General features: G+C 37.7%; 1 protein-coding gene across 3 annotated transcripts in view; it reads left to right on the forward strand.

Moving 5' to 3' along the window:
* Window positions 1–16034, forward strand: part of LOC122558312 (ataxin-1-like) — a 44430-nt gene extending 28396 nt beyond the window's left edge. For all 3 annotated transcript variants that reach the window (XM_043706735.1, XM_043706736.1, XM_043706737.1), the window contains 5 exons: window positions 2400–2501; window positions 2973–3046; window positions 4967–5013; window positions 6160–8014; window positions 9763–16034. In XM_043706735.1, the coding sequence (XP_043562670.1) occupies window positions 6263–8014; window positions 9763–10254 (2244 nt within the window). In that variant the 5' untranslated portion in view covers window positions 2400–2501; window positions 2973–3046; window positions 4967–5013; window positions 6160–6262 and the 3' untranslated portion in view covers window positions 10255–16034. The remainder of the gene's footprint in view (window positions 1–2399; window positions 2502–2972; window positions 3047–4966; window positions 5014–6159; window positions 8015–9762) is intronic.
* The last annotated feature ends 5236 nt before the right edge of the window (window positions 16035–21270 follow it).

Genomic DNA, 21270 nt, shown 5'->3' on the forward strand with positions numbered 1-21270 from the left:
ACTGGCATAGAAGGATTTACTGATCCTCATGACGTCAGCCTGAGATGACGTTATCGAGCCATCTTCTTCCTTCAGGCTGCTGGGCACGGAGCTCTCTTTGTGCACCTTCTGGAAGAAGAAACGTGAGCACGTCTCGTCCTGCTCCACCGAGCGGACCCTGGACCGGAAGATTATCTTGGAGGCCTCCGAAGAGCGGACCCTGGACCGGAAAATTATCTTGGAGGCCTCCGAAGCAAAGAGCGAGGCTTGCTGGCCCTTCACCTCCTTGAGGTCCTCCGTGACATCCACCCCCATCGTCTGCAGCAGGAGCAGGTTCTGCATACTTTCCTGGAGCTGGGAGTTTTCCCCGCCTCTCTCACACCTCCTGAACATCTTTGAGGATGAAGAACCTCTTGATGTTCCCTTTTACTGTTTCCCACCAGTCCGCTGGGGACTCAAAGAGGGGCTTCACGGTTCTCCAACCTGCGTAGTCCCTCTTGAGCTCCTCAATATTTCCCAGGGTCAACAGCTTTCACGTTCCCTTACCAGCCTGTTATCACTTGATGAGAACAGATATTTTTAACTTCAGCACATCCTGAGTTCCCCCTTTTGTGGCCTGATGCATCCCTGCCTGTCCTGTTTATTTTCTAGTGTGCAGCAAATGTGTCCTATGACTCAGTATTACATTTATCCTAAATGTTTAAGGACAAGTTTTAAGGCTATAGACTTTCTCAATCAGTTCAACTATGAATTTAATGATTAAATGAGTCTTTTTTCTAAACAAAAGTAACAATGCAAATTATGTGGTGTTTGCCAGAGTTTTAATAACCAGTCTCCACAATTGCATTTACTTTTTGGAAATACCATTTCCTTTGATTCTTAAACTGACAATCACAAATTACACTTTGGTCTGGCACTTCCTCCTTCTTTCAGTACCTCACCTGGTTCCAGCTTTCTCGCTTCTCATTTAAAATCTTCATCCTGCACTGCTCACCCAGATACTGTAGACCTTTTCACACTGATACATCTTCACTACTTTTCTCTTCAGTTTTTGCATCAAGATCCTGTCATTACACGTGATTTCAATCTCCAGCTCAATTTACTATGCTCTCTTTCTTCTGCATTTGCTGCATTCTCATCGTCCCTTAATTTCTCCTTCAATCTTACAATTCATATTAACAGATTCAGCTCAAACTCTAAAATTCAGTTTCCCAAGTCCTGTTTACCTATTTTACCCTTGTTCTACATTAGTTCCAGGTTAAGCAACACCTTGAGATTAATGATTTAGAGATTAGATTAGATTACTTAGTGTGGAAACAGGCCCTTCGGCCCAACAAGTCCACAGCGCCCCGCCGAAGCACAACCCACCCATACCCCTGCATTGTCCATAGTGTTAGGTAAGGGGTAATTTAGCATGGCCAATTCACCTGACCGGCACATCTTTGGACTGTGGGAGGAAACCGGAGCACCCGGAGGAAACCCACGCAGACACGGGGAGAATGTGCAAACTCCACACAGTCAGTCGCCTGAGGCGGGAATTGAACCCGGATCTCTGGCGCTGTGAGGCAGCAGTGCTAACCACTGTGCCACCGTGCCGCCCACATGTCGGTGTTGGTTTGGGGTGTACAAAGTTAAACATCACGCAACACCAGGTTATAGTCCATTAGGTTTAATTAGAAGCACTAGCTTTCAGACCACCACTCCTTCATCAGGTGGCTGATGAAGGAGCAGTGCTCCAAAAGCTAGTGCTTCCAATTAAACCTGTTGGACTATAACCTGGGGTTACGTGATTTTTAACCTTGAGATTAAAATTTTTATCCTTGTTTTTAAACTCCTCCATGGTCTTACTTACCCTGCACTGTTATTTCTTCCAGACTGATAGCCCTCCAAGATATTTATGCTTCTTCAATTCTGACCTCTTTAGAATTCCCCATTTTAATGCTCCAGCACGAACAGATGTGACTTTAGCTGTCAGTGGTCTATGTACAGGCATTCCTTCCTGTTTAAAAATAAACCTAATTTCTAACTGCTTTAAAACAATCCCCAAACCTCTTTGACAATATTTCCTGCTTTCTGCCATGATATTGCTTTTTATGACCTTTTGCTTTACATTGTTCTGTGAAGTTCCTTTGAATATTTTATTATGTTGAAGCCATTATAAAAATACAAACTGTTATAGATCGCTCTACACAGATACACACAAAAATGTAGTCATCATTGCACCACTTAAGCATTGTTTGATTTAAATGCTCTTAAGGTTTGAAAGCAATAATTTTAGAATTGTATTCAAAGCTGTTTTTCAAAATTCGAGTGCAAATGTCTTTGATATACTATTAAACTTCACTATAGTTTTACTGTCAAGACATATTAATATACACCTATAATAACAGAAACATTTTACTTTTTCTTTTCATTTTTAGGATCAAGGTAGAGGTCCCCTTGCTGGATACTACTTTAGTTGATAATGGAAAGATTGCCATTATGTTAGCTAATTATAAACTATGGAAGGTGTAATATGTGAGGTAATTCATCCTTTTGTTTAATATAAAATTGAGTAAACTGTTGAAATTGTGTGCTTATTGTTTAAATACATACTATAGAATCCCTACAGTGTGGAAGCAGGCCAGTTGGCCCATCATGTCCACTCCGGCTCTCCGAAGACCATCCCGCCCAGCCCCTCCCCCACTACTCTGTCCCTGAAACCCTGCACATCCCATGGATAATTTACCTAGTCTGCACATCCATGGACACTGAGCATTTTAGTATGGCCAATCCACCTAAGCTGCACAGCTTTGGACTGTGGGAGGAAACCGGAGCACCCGGAAGAAACCCATGTTGCTACAGGGAGAGTGTGCAAATTCCAAAGCTGGAATCGAACCCACGTCCTGGGTGTTGTGAGGCATCAGTGCTAACCACCATAATGCCTCAAGAAAGAATATTACTTGCATTTAATCTATATTACTTGCATTTAATCTTTCTTCTGCTCATTAAAGGTGAAAGATGTCAGTGTTCGGAAACACAATACTTCTCCATTTTGGGCACTCGGTGTCCACAGAAACACTCGCAGGTAATTTTTTCCAACCATCTTGGTATATTTAGATTAGACATGACTGAAGTTTTTGGCTCAATTTATTCCCAATTGATAAGATATAATTAGGCAATGCCAAACATAACTACTCATCATTGTACAGTTCCCTGCTAAAAGCGGGTTGGTAAAGTACTATTATTCAAAATAGGATAAAGTTGAATTAAAACAAACTTAATCACATTTTGCTACAATTAATAAAAATTCAAAACATTTTTGTGATGTTAAATCTTTAATTGAGAAGCCATGCATATTCGTATATTACTGGAAAAATAAGCTAGTTTAAGCCTAGGTAGTGATCCAAAGATGATGCAACTCTAGTGTCAAGTCATACAATTGAGTCTTAACTGCCCTATGAAATGGCCAAGCAAGCCATTCAGTGGCCCATGACAACCTTCTCAAGGGCAGGAGGGTTGGGTAATAAAGCAAAACCATATTCAGTAAGAGAATGAAAACTAATATTCAGTCTCTCAAGTTTACTGGCGCTTTAATCATAAACATGTGTGCTGTGTCAAAATTCTGCCTTTTTGGCATAGATGCAGTTTAATGAAAATTACAGCATGCAAAGTAGTAGAGATCTGAAATAAAATGGCAAGTGTGAAGAAACTTAGCAGGTCTGGCAGCATCTGTGGAGAGAAAAACAGAGTTAACGTTTTGGGTCCAATGAGTTTCTCCAGCACTTCCTATTTTAACAGCATACAAGCATTCTATTGATTCTCGCAACTGCTGGTAAGTTGCTTTAAGTTCATACAATTGTTTAAAGTTAACGCAAGAAAATAAATTGACGGATTGGAAGAGTTTGAATGGTATTTTCTCTTAGTGGAGACCTAGAATTTTAATATGAAAATTATACTTTGCACCCTTAAGTCTCTGCCTCTGCAAAACATAACACAAATGTAAATATCCTCATGATTTACACAGTAGACTGCTTCTGTTCCGAATGCATAGGATAAGATCATTTCTGGAGTTTGAAAATTTTTTGACATTGGACTGCCTAACCCATAGTTTGTGAACTGGAAAACACCATAGATATAAATATTTATTGAAGACATAAAACAGTGATTAAACCTTAAAAAGCAATTAAACACACCATATCTTTCATGTTTCTGCTTCCAAAGTACTGAAGTAAAATGATGCTGGTGAATGCTCGTGTCTGTTCCAACCAATTGATGTGTCCAAGCAATAGATTCCTGACTGGAGACGTTACAGTGTAGCATGTATTGCTTGATGTGATTATTAAATTACAAAGATGACAATGATATATTCAATAGTTTTTCCATTTAAGGCAGAATCAAATGATATCAGATCAGAGAAAAATTGTTTCTAATGTTGGAGAACCAAAACCAAAACAGATAATGTTGTAAATACATAACAGAACAGTCAGCAACTATAAAGTGAAAAGACAGGTTAAAGTGTAAGGGGAACTGCAATATCAGAACTGGAAATGTATAGACAAATGAGCATTTTAAGTTTGGGATAAGGAAATCAGCAGGTGCTCCAATGATGGAGTTAATAAGTTGCACGTTCACTAAGCTGTTTAATACATACTCAGGCAATGAAGATGTACAACATGAAAAATTTCCAAAGAGGTACATGGGCAGAAAACAAAACAGACAATTCCAACACACGCAAAATTGAGAAAAATTGGGAGCAAAGGCTAAAAAAAAAAGTGAAGTACCTACAAATATAGAAATTCTCTCTGCAATTTTGCAGTGATCATGTGTGCCTCATGTTAACTTGTTCCCAATCTGACCTCTCTGGAACAATGAAGCTTGCTTGAACTCCATGCATGCTACAGGAACAGCATCTAAATTTTATACTGGGCACTCCTCAGCCCTCTGGTCTGAACTCTGGCTGCAGTAATATAAAACCTTGCTTATCTCTTTCATTTTTTTTAAACAGAAAGTGATGCTAGTAATGTGAGTGGGATTGTCAGTATCAAGAAGAAGGTAGGTTGGTTTATGTTTCAACATATAAATCTTTACCAGAACATGGCATTGGCTTAGTTTTGTTGTGTTTGCCTGTTTTTATTTTCCTTTGGGCTCTTGCCAATATTTCCTATTTTCATTTCTGACTTCCTGGCAGTTGAGTCTTGATAATTGATTTCAGTGTGAGTAATCCAATTTGGGACTAAGAAAGGAATATAAAAGTATTGTTAAAAGGTGAGGTGATTAATAAATATAGGTAGTCATAAGCACCTTGATGACCTTGGTGCAAATCATTGAGAATTAACATGAAAGTATATCAAACAATTCAAAAAGCAAATAGTACATGAGCCTTTATTGCCAGTGGGTTGGATTATAAAACTAAGAAGGTTCTGCAGTTACTTGGCTTTCAAACCACACCTGGAGAACCAGTTTTTATTATCTTACCAAGGAAAGATAAGAAGCAGCCTTAGAGGACATGCAGTGAAGGTTCACTAGAATTAGAGGCCTATCCTATAAGGAAAGATTGAGTAGAATGGACCGATATTTTCTGAAGTTGAGAAGAGTGTGATTTGAACAAACATTTAAAATTTTTGAGAGGTGATGGTATAGATGCTGGGAATCTAGGTCATGACCTTAGGAAAAAGGGTAAGCTATCTAAGGCTGAGATGAAGAAAAATTTCCTCATGCAGTAATGAATCTTCAGTACTCCATTCCATCGAGAGATGTAGATGATCAGTTGATGAATATATTGAAGACAGAGTTCAAGAGATTTGAGTTGAGGGATATGGGGATAGGGTAGAAAAGTTGACATGTGAGCTGTCGGTTTCATTTAATATTAGAGGTGTATTGTGGGGCCTGTTGCTGCCTCTGCTTTTTTTTTTGTCTCTGTCAGAGACCCAAGAGGCATCCTTCTAATTTTGAGATTCAGGAGCTCTTATACTTGTTATCAGGAGGTTTATGTATGATAAAGAAAGTTTGATAATGGCTTTATTTACAAAAAACACTAAAGTAATTTCTGATATTTAACAATGACATCCTTGAGCCTGCTTAGCAACAATAAAGAAAAATATTTTTGAAAAGGAGAATCTCACATTTAAGGAATAAAAACAATTTGTATATAGTATTATTGTCACTTATATATTTTCTGTTTCTTCTCTGACTGATTAGGGTCCTGTCAGCAGGTGGTTTGAGGAAAGTTCTAGAATATCTTTACTCTTCTGCTGACGTTCCTCAGTGATACTTCTGAAAAAATAATATTCCAGAGTACAATATGAAACCTGCTTATGAACGAAACCAAGAATGCCTGCCACCAAAGAAACGAGAATTACTACAGAATAGTATTGGAGGCGAGGACGTCTTAAAAAATAATACATTGCCAACTAGCGCCACTACTGTAAGCGATGCTGATTGGTCAAGAAGTGCTACTGAAGAGAACGAAACAACGCTGAGATATGGAGTCAGAGCAGATAATGGTGAAAGCTCACCTGGAGTCGCAGTGGATCAATATGGCATGATGTACAAATTGGCTGTACCTTCTGCAAACTATTCACTGAGTCCTCAGCATTCATTGATGAATATGGGGCATCTTTCACCAGCATACAGCATTGCGTCTCCACTTATTCAGCACCCTGGGGTTCCATACACACCTGTTCATTACACCCAACTACCCCACACTTCACTGCAATTTGTCGGACCTCCATATTCGGTTCCATACGTTTCTCATGGGATACTGCCAAATCCGTTGATTTCTTCTGTGGGAATCCCCACCTCTCATCTTTCCCAACTTGTTTCATATCCTCCTATGATGGCTGAGACTAGCACTCCTCCACCACGAACAGCATCTCCTACACAAACGTACAATAAAGCCACTGGGTCTCCTGTACACAGTTTGACTCCACAAGGACCACTGCCTCACCTGACAACAGCAGATCTTTCGCAAGGTGTGGCGCATGGTAGGGTCCCGTTGCATTTTCAACCTTCACTATTAACATCATCCTATGCAACCTTTGCTACAGCAGTGCAAAATCCAGAAATGTGTCCTGAAAATAGATATAGCCTGCACATGGCAAAAGACAAAGAAATTTCAGAAACTGTATTGGAAGTCTCAGCAAACCGAAGTGAAGGAACTTCAGATCATCAGAATTTTGAGAGACGATCACGGCATGAGAGATTTATAGAACTTCAGGCACCCCATTATGTTGGCAGCAGAAAGGAAACTCCGCTTTCTGCCTCATCAATGGAAAACCCAAGAGCCAGTCCCCACTTTTCTGTTCACCGGGAACCAAGAAATGAAGTTATCTCTCCAGCACAGAGGAGTACACCGGACACAGACCTAGAGGTCCAACAAGTAGTTGGGAGTTTGGGCACTCAAGGGTGTCAGGGTCCTGTGGTTGTTAGAAAAGAAGTCTTAAGTAACAGTAAAGTTTCACAGAATTCATTCAAAAGTCAAGAACAAGTAAAATACCACACTCAGATCATTCCTAGTAAAAACATTGTAGAATTTTGCTCCAGTGAAGAATTACCACGATCTCCCTGTCTGCCTGCTGGACTCAAAAGACAATCATTAGATGGCCAGCGTGGATATTTGCATAAAACAATAATATTAGCCAGTGGGCAGCAAGTGTTAATGCCTGTTGATACCCCTTTGCGCGAGGAGGATGCATTGGTTAATAATGTTGCTGTAACAACAGAATCCACAATTCAAAGTCATCCTGAGAGGCAGACAGCTTGTACAGTGGTTCCACTTCCAGTATCTCAAACCACAGTACCAATTCTTCAGCCTGTCCTGGTCCAACAGACCCCACCTGCTCATATTCCTTCACACTTTATGAAAGGTGCAATCATCCAGTTAGCAAATGGGGAGTTGAAACGTGTAGAAGACCTGCAAGCGCAGGACTTTGTGCATAGTGCAGAGATTAGTGCCGGGTTAAAGATTGACTCCAGTACAGTAATTGACATTGTTGAAGGCCAGCGTCCTGGCCATGTCACTCTCCATTTCTCTGTAGGAGAAACTCAAACAAAGGTGAGTCTGCAATTACACTTGCAAGTAATCTTAGTAAAGCAAAAAATGTTGATCATAAGCCACACACCAAATTGTTCTATTCCTTTTATAATTAATAAAGTTGCCAGTCATTTCACAGGTAACCCAAACATTTGTGTTGTCCCACAGAATTGGTGTTGGAATAGAGTCTAAGCATTTTTGAAGATAAAATGTTTGTGAAATAGAGTCAAACCAGTAAAAGAACAGCAAAGAAGTTAGTTCCACAGTTAATTTTGGAATAAACCCCATGATTCTGAAGGAGATAGTAGAGGTGAATGTGGAGGCATTAGTAGTGATCTTTCAGGAATTACTGGAGTCAAAAGGTCCTAGAAGAGTGGAAAATGGCTAATGCAACATTCCTGTTTAAAAAAGGCAGAAGATAAGAAATTATAGGCTAGTTAGCCTGACCTCAGGGGTTGGAAGTTAGAGTCAATTATTAAGGATGTGATTGCAGAGTACTTGGAAGTGCATGGTAAAATAAGGCTGAGTCGGGAAGGCCATGCCTGTTAGAAATCTGTTAGAATTCTTTGAGGAGGTAAGGAGCAAGTTAGATAGAAAAGTGCCAGTGAATGTCATCTACTTGGATTTCCAAATGTCGTTTGACAAGGTGCCACACAGGAGGCTTCTAAATAACAGCCTACAGTGTTAGGAGCAAGGTACTAGCATGAATAGAGGATTGCCTGACTGGCAGACATTAGGGATAAAGGGTCTTTTTCAAGATAGCAGCCAGTGACAAATGAAGTTCCACAGTAGTCTGTGTTGGGACCACAACCATTCATGTTATACATTAACAATTTTGAAAAAGGTACGGAAAATTTAGCATTGTTGCTAAATTTGAAGATTGCACAAAGGTAGAGGGACAGGTAGTGCTAAGAAGCGGGGAGGCTGCAGAAGGACTTTGACAGGCTAGGCGATTGGGCAAATAAGTCGCAGATGGAATACGCTGTGGGAAAATATGAGGTTATACACTTAGGAAGCAAGAATAGAGGCGTAGACTGTTTTCTAAATGGGGAAAGGTTCTGGAAATTGGGAGTCCTAGTTCAGGGATCTCTTAAGATTAATATGAAGGTGCACTTGGCAGTTGGGATACAATAGAAGAGATTGATGCTGGAGATAGCTCTGGTGCGACTGCATTTGGAATATTGTGAGCAGTTATGGGCCCCATATTTAAGGAAGGATGCACTGGTGTAGAAGGGTGTCCAGAGAAGCTTGACAAGAATCATCCCAGGGATGATAGGCTTGTCACTGAGGACACTGGGTCTGTACTGGATGGGGTTTAGAGGATGAGGAGGGATTTGGTTGAAACTTACAGAATACTGAGAGGCCTGGATTCAGTGGACATGGAGAAGATACTTCCACTAGTAGGAGAGACTAGAATCCAAAGGCACAGCCTCAGAGTGAAGGGATGACCCTTTAGAACTGAGATGATGAGAAATTTCTTTAGCTAGAGGGTGGTGAATCTGTGGAACTCATTGCCACAGATGGCTGTGGAAGCCAAATCATTGAGTATACTTAAGACTGAGGTCCTTGTGTGTAAGGGGATCAAGGGTTACAGGAAGAAGATAGGAGAATGGGGGTTGAGAAACACATCAGCCATGATCGAACAGTGGAACAGACTCAGTGAGCCGAAGGGCCTAATTCTGCTGCTATACCTTATGGTCTTATGCTTTTATTTCATAATGTAAACGTGTTATGTGGGATTGAGGCATTGTGATTTTTCTCCCATGTAGGTGAGTGTAGAGGTCACCACAGAGCATCCCTTCTTTGTATTTGGTCAGGGTTGGTCCTCTTGTAACCCAGAACGTACTGCACACATCTTTGGACTTTCATGTCAAAGACTAACGGTGGGTAACGTCTGTGTATCACTTGGCGTCCAAACATCTGGCAAGAGCTCTATTCAGCCAGCTTCAACTCCAGTCAATACTATTTCAGTTCATGATTCAAGGACCGTGGGAACATCTGAAGTTGTCTTAGCTCCTCCAGAAGTCTCAATCCATAGAAACTCTGAAGTTAAGAACCGTTCAAAAGACTCAATCGTGCAGTGTTTGCATACATGTTCTGACAGCATTCCCAGCCATCTGAATTATCAACATCGTTGGGCCACCGCAGATTTCCAAAGAGATGGTTTTCAATCAGAGGAGACGAAAATTTTCTCCCGGCCTTCCTTCATACCACAGGAAGTCAAACTTTCAATTGAGGGACGTTCAAACGCTGGGAAATAATTGCATGAACTCTGCAGGACAATAAATTAAGACAGTTTCACATCTACTATGACAGCCTTATGTCAGTTATACTATGGTATTGATTGAAATATACTTTGATAGTTTTCATCATGCATTTGCAGCATAGGAGAGATAGGATCTTTCATTGGAACATTAATGGGGAATGTATGACAGGACAGATTTTTCTTTAATAATAAATGAAAATGCTACTAACCATACAAAGCTCATATTTTGCATAAACATTTGTGTTTCTGATTGAAAACTGGTAAATGCTATATTTTGTCCCCCTGCAATGCTTGTTATGTCTGTGGGTTGGCGAAGTTAGCATGAAAGAATGAAAAGATTGAATTGTTGAGGACCCTACAGTAAAATTCTATATATTGTTTTTGAAGTGCATTATATGTGATTAATTAATGATCCTTTTTACCTAAATTTAACTCTGTTCTTAACATTTAATTTACTTGAAAATTTGCTTTGTTAAGTTGATAGTGGCCAATTTCAAGGTGGACAATTGTTTATTTAACTTAACGGGGATTTTATTTGCAAATCAAAAAATGTAATTTTGATATCTTATGTGAGGAAATTTCAAAAATCAAGCATTGAAGAAAGCCCACAAGTGTGTTGCCTGGTAGCATTTAAGTGGAAAAGTATACACATTCTTAGGAAGTAATTTGCAAAGGGTCATTGATGCATGGGAGATCTTAATCCCTTTCAGATATCACTAATTTTGTACTTAACAGGACTTGTTGGTTTTAAATCCAGAAAGACTCTTTCATTTTGTCCTTAGTGCATAATTCACTAAGTGACGGAACAAAACATTTGACAAACATGGCTCAGTTTCGTATTAATGTCCAATGGACAGATCCTAATTCTGACAAGAGTAAATTGACCTATGTAAGCTGGATTTAACACATGGCCAAATGCTATGTTGATTTTCTTATCCTGGGTTTAAAATTTAAGATATTTAAAATATTATAAATGTTCATGATACAATTAGTGTAATCAACAGGGTAATTCACTTTTCCTTTTATATGCTTTAAGAACATTGTTTTGTAACTTTCAAAAAGGTTCAAGTACTTTACAGCACTAAGTTCCAGTGTTTTAAGGTTTTGTTTCTTTCTTAACAAGATTAATTTAGGTTATCTGGTGTAACAGTGAGAGAACTCGAACACCCTGTGCCAAGTTACTGATATTTGAAATTACCCTATTGAATTCTTATGACGATAGAAGTGTCATCTTTAGATGTCCTGTGGTAATGAACAAGACCTTTCAAATTAGTACAATTCCAAAGGGCATACATGTAAATTGGACCTACCTTTATTAACTTTTAATTCTCTTTGCACTTTCTTATTTTTGCAAAATTCCATTTAATATTTAAAATCTGCTTGAGATGCAACAGTGATTTAATTAATTACATTAAACAGAAATGGAAACAAAACTTAAATTAAACTAACTTTAAAAAGCCAATCCACTTTCACAAGTAATGAAAAGCAATTTGGTGTGTCAGCATTCAGTGACAGTTCATGCATGGTCAAATGCAAAGAAAATCTGTTGGAATTGCTTCTACTATGGGCCACATAGATATATATAGTTAGATTAAAGTCATTTGAGCAATAGATTAATTAAACTGTACAGAAGTGTGCTTTTGGTATGCTACTCTCTTTACGGTGTGGTGTTCATGTTCTGTGCATGCAGTTTTGCTTTTTTTTTTTAAAAAGTTTATCTTGTGTCCTAGTTTCAATTTGTTATTTAAACAATCCAAATTTGTCATGATTTTTAAAATAATTCTGTTGAACTGTGTGGTTCAACTCTTCTTGCAATGGACTTCTCGGATATACAGAGAGATACTGCAGTGATTATTTATTGCATTGCTTCAAAGATTAATGTGTTCATGAAAGTAAAGTAGAAAGTTGCAATATTCAACAGTGTAATTAAAAAACAACAAAAATGATGGATAAAGAAAGAATTAGGCTATGGTACAGAATGCCTGAGGGATTCCAGTGTCTGTTTCTGAGAATAGGTGGTGCATTATTCTGAAGTGTGGTTTTATTCTCTTGATGATGAGGAACCCCAGTACCATATAACTAATTACACACAGATGATGTGGGAAGAATATTAGAAGGTTAGCCTCGTGTACATTGTATTATCACCTCGCACTTTTAAATTATTAGTGTTCATTAACTAGATTAGCTAACACACTTTCTGATATTGCTGTGTATACGCATTATCTTTTGTCATGTAATTACTTGCATTAATGCACTTTGACAGTTTAAACAGAAACAAATCAAGGAACATTACCAAAATTAAAACAAAGTAATATGCAATTAATGAAACAGATTTTTAAAAATGTAATATTAAGAAACCTACACACAATATGCTTCACGTTCAGTTAATTAAATGTGATTTTTCTATTCATTTTCTGAAACTATGGGTATATTTATGCAGTACCATGAGAAACACAATGTGTTTAATCACTAGTGGACAGGACTTGCCAACATTCATGCACAGAGCTGTGAAAACCATTAAACCTTGTACAACTTAATAGATATACCAGAGCTGACTTCTGTATTTTAAATTAACTGTTGCATTCTTAGTAATGTGACTGTGATTTTCTTTTCCCTCACTTATCCAGGGTTAAATTACATTACAGCATAACCTGAAACAATGAGTGTTTAGCAACTTAAAAAGAAACTTTTCTGTAGGCATTTTGTTGGGTGAAGACTATATTCTTGTGCTGAAAAGCATCTTTAAATACAAGACTTGGCATATTTACTAGTACACTAGTAATACCTAAGACTGAGGCTAATTTTATCATCCAGGAGTGAATGCCCATTGTCAACTGTGGTACTTGGAATCTCTTTTGAAAAACATTTTTCCTAAGTGTTGTCACTGGAAGTCAATGACTGCCCAGATCATGCAGTATTTATACATTAAAACATATTTACAATTTATTTGGAAGTTGCACTTGCTAAGAACTGACATGGGGAGGACATAAAAGGGAACTTTATAGGTTCAGGAATTATACCAAAGTTCAAAGGTTTTTTAGCAGGCTGTTCTGGGTCTAGTAACGTTTAAAAACCTTTACTTGTGTAAAATAGCACTGGGTCTAAAAGTACAAATCTGAGCTATAGCCAAATCCCACAATACAAATACTCTAATCTCTGGACTAGAAATTGCATCGCTTATAATCCTTATCTGCAGTAACTGCAGCTTTAATATTTTTCTTTCGAAACTGAATCAACAATTAGTAATTTATAACATTGATTGTTAAAATCAGTTTGTATTACATCACAGATTACTAAATTCCATATCAACTTAGTTGCATTATTGTCATGATTCCTACCATATAGATTTTTCAAGCCTTTTGGACCCTATCCATTAAGATGCATTCTAAACAAGATATGAGGGGATTTTAATTTGTTTTGCGACGTGTTACCTGGTGTGATACATTTTTGTGCACGATTACCTACTGTCTCTTCTACATTTATAAGAACATTGGAAGAGTTGGATAGAAAGCTCTTTTTCTTTTATACTAGAACATTTTCAAATTCCCAAAATTGCCAATAGAAATAGAAATAAGTTTTACTTGTTAATGACATTATTTGTTGGTTGCATAATATATTTTAATGTTACTTTAACAAATGTTAGTATTATATATTTGTGCTATAGGAAGTTTTTATGCATGAAAGTTTCCTTTCAGACTACTTGATCAAAAAAAATACAATTTAGACACAAGTAGGAAATCTTGTTTATGTATTTCCTCTGTTTGTGTTAGTCTGTCAGCATGGTCAGTATTCACGTGCAACGTTGACAATATCCCTTTTGAAGCGCCGAACTTACCTGAATTTGAAAAGTACCCACATAAAAGTCTGTAGTGTTTTCTGACATTTAAAATAAATTGTTTGTACTTTAAATGCTCAAAAATATGTACATTATGTATATCTGTATAACAAGAAAGTTTATTCAAAGTGCTAAAAATAAGATTTTTAAAACTAGACATCTGTTTGCTAATACACCTTGCCAAGTATTTTTTTTAACCTGTGTGAAGAATATAAAGGTAACACTAATTACTATTTTATCTGTTTAAGATTTCATAAAGGGATGCTGACAGGTTTGATTTGTATACATTTTAATTAGTCTGCGCAGGTCAACACAAGTGAAGACTGTCTTTAAAACTTACAGAACTAAAATATTGGCTTAAACTGTATCTTAATGTTAGTCAACATATACTCTGTACAAAACATAGACAAAAGACTATGGTTCAGCAGATGGCTAATGTTTCAATAATCTATAGAGTTAGCACTAGAGGATTTAATGCTATTTTAAACATTTTAAAATAGTGCAGTTTTTCATAGCTGATTTTCTGGAATGTGATTGCTGAGACAACGTGTATTGTTAAATGATATATCAGATCCTGGAATGGGGGAGAAAAACAATTTCCTGTTTGTTTCAAAAACTGGGTTTTTGAAGTTGACCAGTAGCCTTCATAACTGGCATTTATTTCTGGAAAACAAAGTCACTCACAGCTGGCCGCTGAGATTCTCTCTACCTGATGGCTGTTAACTCTTTGAATACTGAATCCCATTTGCAGCTTTTAAGATTTGCACATTTTTTTTATTTTGAGATTTTCAGTAATTATTTTTAACACTGTGGAGTTTGTAATTATGTTCACACTATTCTTGGACTATTTTCAAATAAAGCCCTTACAGTTTTGATAATTGAAATAAAAACAAAATACTAGAAATTCTCAGCAAGTCAGGTGGCAGCTTCGCATTGTTAACCTTTGGTCAAAACATTAACTCTGTTTGTATCTCCAGAGGTTCTGTCTGACCTTCTGAGTATTTACAGTATTTTCTGTTTTTATTTCAGATTTCCAGCATCCACTGATTTATTTGGTTTTACATTCAGTAAATTAGGTTCCTCGGCATAATCTGTGGCAGACATGGATTCAGGCTACAGAATTGACCATCATGCCATTTAAGCTTGTTGTCTACATTTAACGAATTAAAACTCTCTCATTAGTTGTAGGATTTGATCAATACCCGTCAAAATTAGTACCAACATTTGAAACGTTTGTTGACAGAACATGTTTACCAAGACATTCCTCCTTTTTATTGTGTTTTTAAATATTATAGGAATTGGTTTAGTGTGCACTAACCTACAGTTGCTACATGGGGAAAATAGTACAAATGCAGGATCCTATTAATTTTAGATAGGTGTTTTTCACAGACATTTGGTGATCATTTTATGGATTGCACATGTCATTGTAAAAATTTTAATGTTTTGAACCTGTTCCAAAGCCTGAAAATGATTCTTTTGTGTTGGCTTATCCTAAAATCAATACTAAATTCTAAATATTTATCATGCTGGTGAAGCACATTTGTGGTCAGTTTGCTGATACAACATTGTCTATAGAGCTTTATCTGTAGAAATTATCATGGTAAAAGTTTTCATAGACCAACAAAATGATTCAGGATTGCTTTTATTACCTTTAGTTAAATGGGTATTGGTCATCTTCTAAGTGTTAGAATTACTGCATTCCTATCAGAATCCTTGAAAGCATTAATCTATATCTTGTGTGTTTTTGTAACCATTTTTTCTAAAAAAAATTAAAGTTTTAGATTTGTATATTTGTATTTTTGTGGCCTTTTATGCTGTTTAATGTTAATTTTGTGTACTGCAAAAGAAAATGTATTTTTATTGTCAAGCCTAACTACTTATGTATGATTGCATTAATTTGTTGGTATGTAAACACTGCATAATATAAACTCTACATTTTACTTTTGTCTTGGTAGTTATTGAAAAGGCTCATTAACTGCTCAAAGTCATTGCGTTTGCCATTAATCTTGTTTAATCTTTCAGATCAATTTTTGTCTTTTATATGGTTGTCATCTACAAATGAGGGTGAAATCAATCAATCAGTTTTCTTTCGCATTGAGCACCTTTTCTTTTCTAATTAGTTACTTTCTAACCTGCTGCAACATGTTGTACAAAATTCTTTGCTAAATCATTGTGCTAAGTTATTTCTTAAAGAAACAGTCCCACGGTGGTCTCATTGATCGCACTAGAAACCACAAATATACATGTTATCACAAATTGCATGTGTTTATGAATATTTTTATCTAAATGAGCCTTAAATTCAGATATTTGATAAGTACATGTCCAGTAAGTTAATCTCTGATAAATAAAATTATTTCAACTCTATTATAATATGGTGCATAGTGTGACAAAGGGGATAAACGTTATTGAAATATGGAGGGCGGTCTATGAGAGAGATACTTGCTGTTATCCATGTGGAAGAGCAAACAGATGTCCTGTTAGGGCAAGTAGAGAGGGGAATGTAAACATTTGTGGAGAGCAAAAGTTGAGATTTGGATAGTATCTGTTTAAGACAGAGGTCCACTTGTTGATCAGAAAAAGGGACAACTGGGAAATTACGGTTGTTGGCTAATTCTGCCACTTAGCAACTAGTCTGTAGTAAAATGCTAGAGTGAAAATCTTGAGAAAAATTGTCAGTCTTTACAAAGCTTGAGTTGTTGGGGAAATCTGAACTCCCAGAAGCATGTGGGTGATTTTGGGTCAAATGGGATGTTAAAATGTACAAAATCTCAAATGCAAACTGAAACTATCTTTGAATCCATCGACTTCTTAGTTAATGAAGCCAGTACGGGGCTCTGGGCAATCTACCAGATGTACTTAAACATTTTTGAGAATATGTGCAATGCCTCTTCCAACTATAATACTTGCAACATTACAACAAATAACATTGCCTTGGGAAGTCTGATAAATAAAGGGAGCTAAATACTGACATTCATAGACATGACTCATTTCCGTCATCAGCAATATATCCTATTGGCTTGATGGAGCAAACTGGTGGTGGTAAACACCACTTGTGTTCCTATTGCATGGTGAACAAATGGTATGGGCCCTTTTATGAATTTGTCAAAGAGTTTGATGCGAAAGCATCTGGGATTGATGTATGTATAATCACCAGTGATGGTAGATTCGACTTTGATAGGCTAATTAGTTGACCATTCTGTTTCAGACTTAAATTTGAGCACAGGATAGAACTCATTAGACATGCAAGTAAAGTCTTACATTTAGCTTTACATATAGCAAAATTGTCATCTAAATATTGGAAAATTTGCAAGGTTAGATGTTATGTCCAAGAAATATTTTTCATATAATCCAAGAAACATGTTTGAGAATTGGGGCTAGTGTGGATTCCATGACAACGCCATCTATTTGGGCATATATGGTGGCCAGTCTACCTGAGATTACTTTGGATGGTAACATATCTCAAAGTTTGTGTAACAGGTGAAACTAGCTGTTGAATGCGACATGAATGCAGTAGCAACATGAGTGGTGCTCACCACTAATACATTACTGCTGTCAAACCAAACAATGTCCTGTAAATTGCACATGTTTTAGTGCTAGTTTCATGCCAGGTATCTAGGCTATACACTTCCAAGACTGACGAATCCTATCAAACAGCATATCTCTTTGACTGACTGCAACAAACAATATACTGACTATACCCAACTAGGACATACTTGCAAAATGTGCAGTTTAGTGTCCATTAGATGTGATGCTGTAATTTGACAAAATTTGCTGGATAAATCTGAGTGTACAAAATATTACACTGACAACCAATTTAGATGGTTAATCATGCTTGCAGTGGAGCACACTTATGTGCTGTGGAAGCTACACATTTTATAAACTAGTTCCTGTTCTTTATAGTTACACGAACTGCAATATTTCAACTCAAAAAAACAGTTGATAGACATTTGCTGGTTAATTTCTCAGGGCAAGCCATGATCAAACAAGATCAAACTGTCTGGTTTAATATTTAATGCCTGGCAGTTTTTGAAAGAGAAAATTTGAACAGGAATAGGCTATTCAGCATCATCATGGCTGATCATGTGTCTAAATGCCATGCTTCTGCTCTCTCACCATGTCCTCCTGACACCTTTTAGTTTCTATTAATTATATTCCTTAAATATATTCAGTAACTTTGCCTTCACAGCCTTCTGTAGCAGAGAATCCTAAAGGTTCACCACCCTCTAAGTGAAGAGACTTCTCCTCGAACCATAGAAATGATACAGCGCACAAAGGGGGCCATTCAACCTGCCTTGTCCATGTCAACCCAAAGACACGATCAATTTCTAATATCATCTTCTTGCACATTTGTCATAGCCCTGCAGCTCACAACACTTATGGTGCAGATCTAGGTACTTTTTTAAAAAAAAAGAGTTGAGTTTCTGCCTCCACCACCAACTCAGGCAGTGAATTCCAGACACCAAAAACATTTTTCTTTATGTCCCCTCTAATCCTTCTACCACTAGCTGGAATCTATGACCCTTCGTTGTTGAACTCTCTGCCAAGGGAAACCAGTTCCTCCTGTCTGCTCTATCTCTACTCCTCTGAATTTTGTATACCTCATGTCACCCCTCAGCCTTCTCTGTTCCAAAGAAAACAACCCCAATCTCTCCTTGTAGCTACAATTCTTCAGCCCTGGCAACATTCTAGTGAACCTTCTCTGCACTCTCTCCATCCTTTTCTTACATCCTTTCTGTAATGTGGTGACTAGGACTGCACACAATACTCCAGTTGCAACCTCACCAGTCTGATCACCTCGTCAGTCTGAAATAGTCTCAGAATTTGCTATGGACTGTCATCCCTCGTACTGGACCACCTAGACAGGGGAACATCATCCCTGCATCCAGTCTGTCCAGCCCTTTCAGAATGTTTACCTTTTCAATGAGATCCCTTCTCATTCTTCTAAACTCAAGTAAATACAGACCAAGTCAAGATATTTTAAATCAATCTATTCAAACATATTCTTCCACATTTCTGTAGCAGGTGGGACTTGAACCTAATCCTCCTTGTTGAAAGGTAGGGACACTACCACTGCAACACAATAACAGGCCTAGTTGACACCGCAAGCAACAGTCTGCATGGGTTCCCTCCGGGTGGTCCGGATTCCTCCCACAATCCAAAGATGAGCAGGTCAGGTGAATTGATCATGCTAAATTGCCCATAGTGTTAGGCACATTAGTCAGGGGTAAATACAGGGTAGGGGAATCAGCCAGCACTCAAAATACATCAAACTTTTTATTAACAGGCACCTAAGGTGTTCTGGTTGATCAAGAGCTCCACATAATCAATATTTTAAAAAAGCACTTGGTAATGTCCTTTACACACTGTTATACTTCATTTACAGCATAAATAATAACACAATTTTGTCTTAAATAAAACCTACCAACAGGCAGCTTTCTCATTTGCAGTCTCAGCTGACTATTCGGACATCATGGAGATCGTGATAATAAGCTTCCAGTATTTCACATTTATAATTTTTGCCAATTTATTGCGTGTGCTGGTTCATACATTACTAGTTCATACATTACAAAGTTTGCTGTATATGGGTTAGTGGCAAATTCATATCTGAAAAACAGGAGCAAAATTCAAATAGAGGTGACCAAAGAAAATTTTCTGTCAGTAGAATGTATCAAATCAGAGAATAGCTGCTCTTCCAATCAAAGACTGGTTCTCCCCTATGGTACTGCTGATTGATGAACCTATCTGCAGTAACATTGGGGGGGGGGCAGGGTTGGTGTGGGTGGGCAAACATGTCTGTAATTGAAGGAGCAAGGTGAGTCAGTTGCTGGGAAAGCCTTTTATTGGGATTCCATCTGCCAATTTGGAGTGGGGAGGGGGCATGCAGTTCAGGCCACCACACCATAGGAAGGATGTGAGGATGCACTGGAACTGCCACAGAGAAGACTCACCATGACATTGCCTGGGATGGAGCATTTCAGTGATGAAGAGAGGATGGATAAGCTCAGGTTGTTATCTTTGGAGCAAAGAAGGTTGAGGGAATATCTTATAGAGGTGTATCAGAATGAGGGGCAAGGATAAAGGCTGTTGCCCTCAATGAAAGGATCAATTACAAAGAGGCACAGTTTTGAAATGAAAGGCATGTTTAAAAGGGATTTCACCCAGAGGGTGGCGGGGTCTGGAATGCATTTGCCTGGAAGGACGGTTGAGACAGGAAGCCTCACAGCTTTTAAAAAGTATTTAGATGAGTACTTGTAACATTATAATGTACAAGGCAATGGGTCCATTGCTAGAAAGTGGCAGTTTCATAGTTTTGGTGATACAGATTTGATGGACCAAAGGTCCTGTATGGTTCTATGATCTCCTGGTTCAGGAATGAAGGGGCTGCAATGGAGTGTGAAATTTTTTTTAAACCTGCAACCCAGGAGTGAAGAAAATTTGAAGTCATTAAAGCAATGAATTCCATACAATGAATGTGGAGTCTTAAGGCTGCATAGATTCAGGAACTAATATTTTGGGAAAATCAGTGGCTACTATTGTAATCAACATTATATCAAATGTTAATCAAATAACTGGAGATTTAAATTTTACATACAGTAAGATAGATAAAAATTGGTCATCATCCACATTTATACACTTCTAATGGAAATGCATTAACTGTAGCTTCAACCGTTTGTCAAACATGTACTTTATACCAATCACAGAGTCTTGTAAGATTCCACATTTAAAGACTATTCACAAACCTATGCTGGATAGACATTTGGCAGTCTTCTTCCATGGTGTCTCTTCAATAGAAATTCAACATAGAGATTTATAATATCAGAAGGTTACCAGTATACGTTAATAAAAGCAAAATGCTACTGAAGCTATAAATCTGAAACAAAAAATCCTGGAGTGGCAGAGCAGGTCTGGCAGCAAAGAAGAGAGAAACCGCATTAACATTTCAAGTCTGATATGACTCTACTTCCGAATTGGTACCAGTTACCCATTCAACTTCCCTTTCAATTTCTGAATTGTTTCATACACTCTTAACAAGGTTTTATCAGAGACAGTGAATTTATGTTTGCCAGCACAGTGAAGTGCCTCAATCTACATCTCAGAAGTCTTCCTGGGAGTCAGTTTTACTCATAACCTTCCTCCTTAAATACTGAGTTTTAATTCCAGTGTTTTCTGTTATAT

Source organism: Chiloscyllium plagiosum, chromosome 17 (genome assembly GCF_004010195.1).
Source record: "Chiloscyllium plagiosum isolate BGI_BamShark_2017 chromosome 17, ASM401019v2, whole genome shotgun sequence".
Taxonomy (NCBI): Eukaryota; Metazoa; Chordata; class Chondrichthyes; order Orectolobiformes; family Hemiscylliidae; genus Chiloscyllium; species Chiloscyllium plagiosum.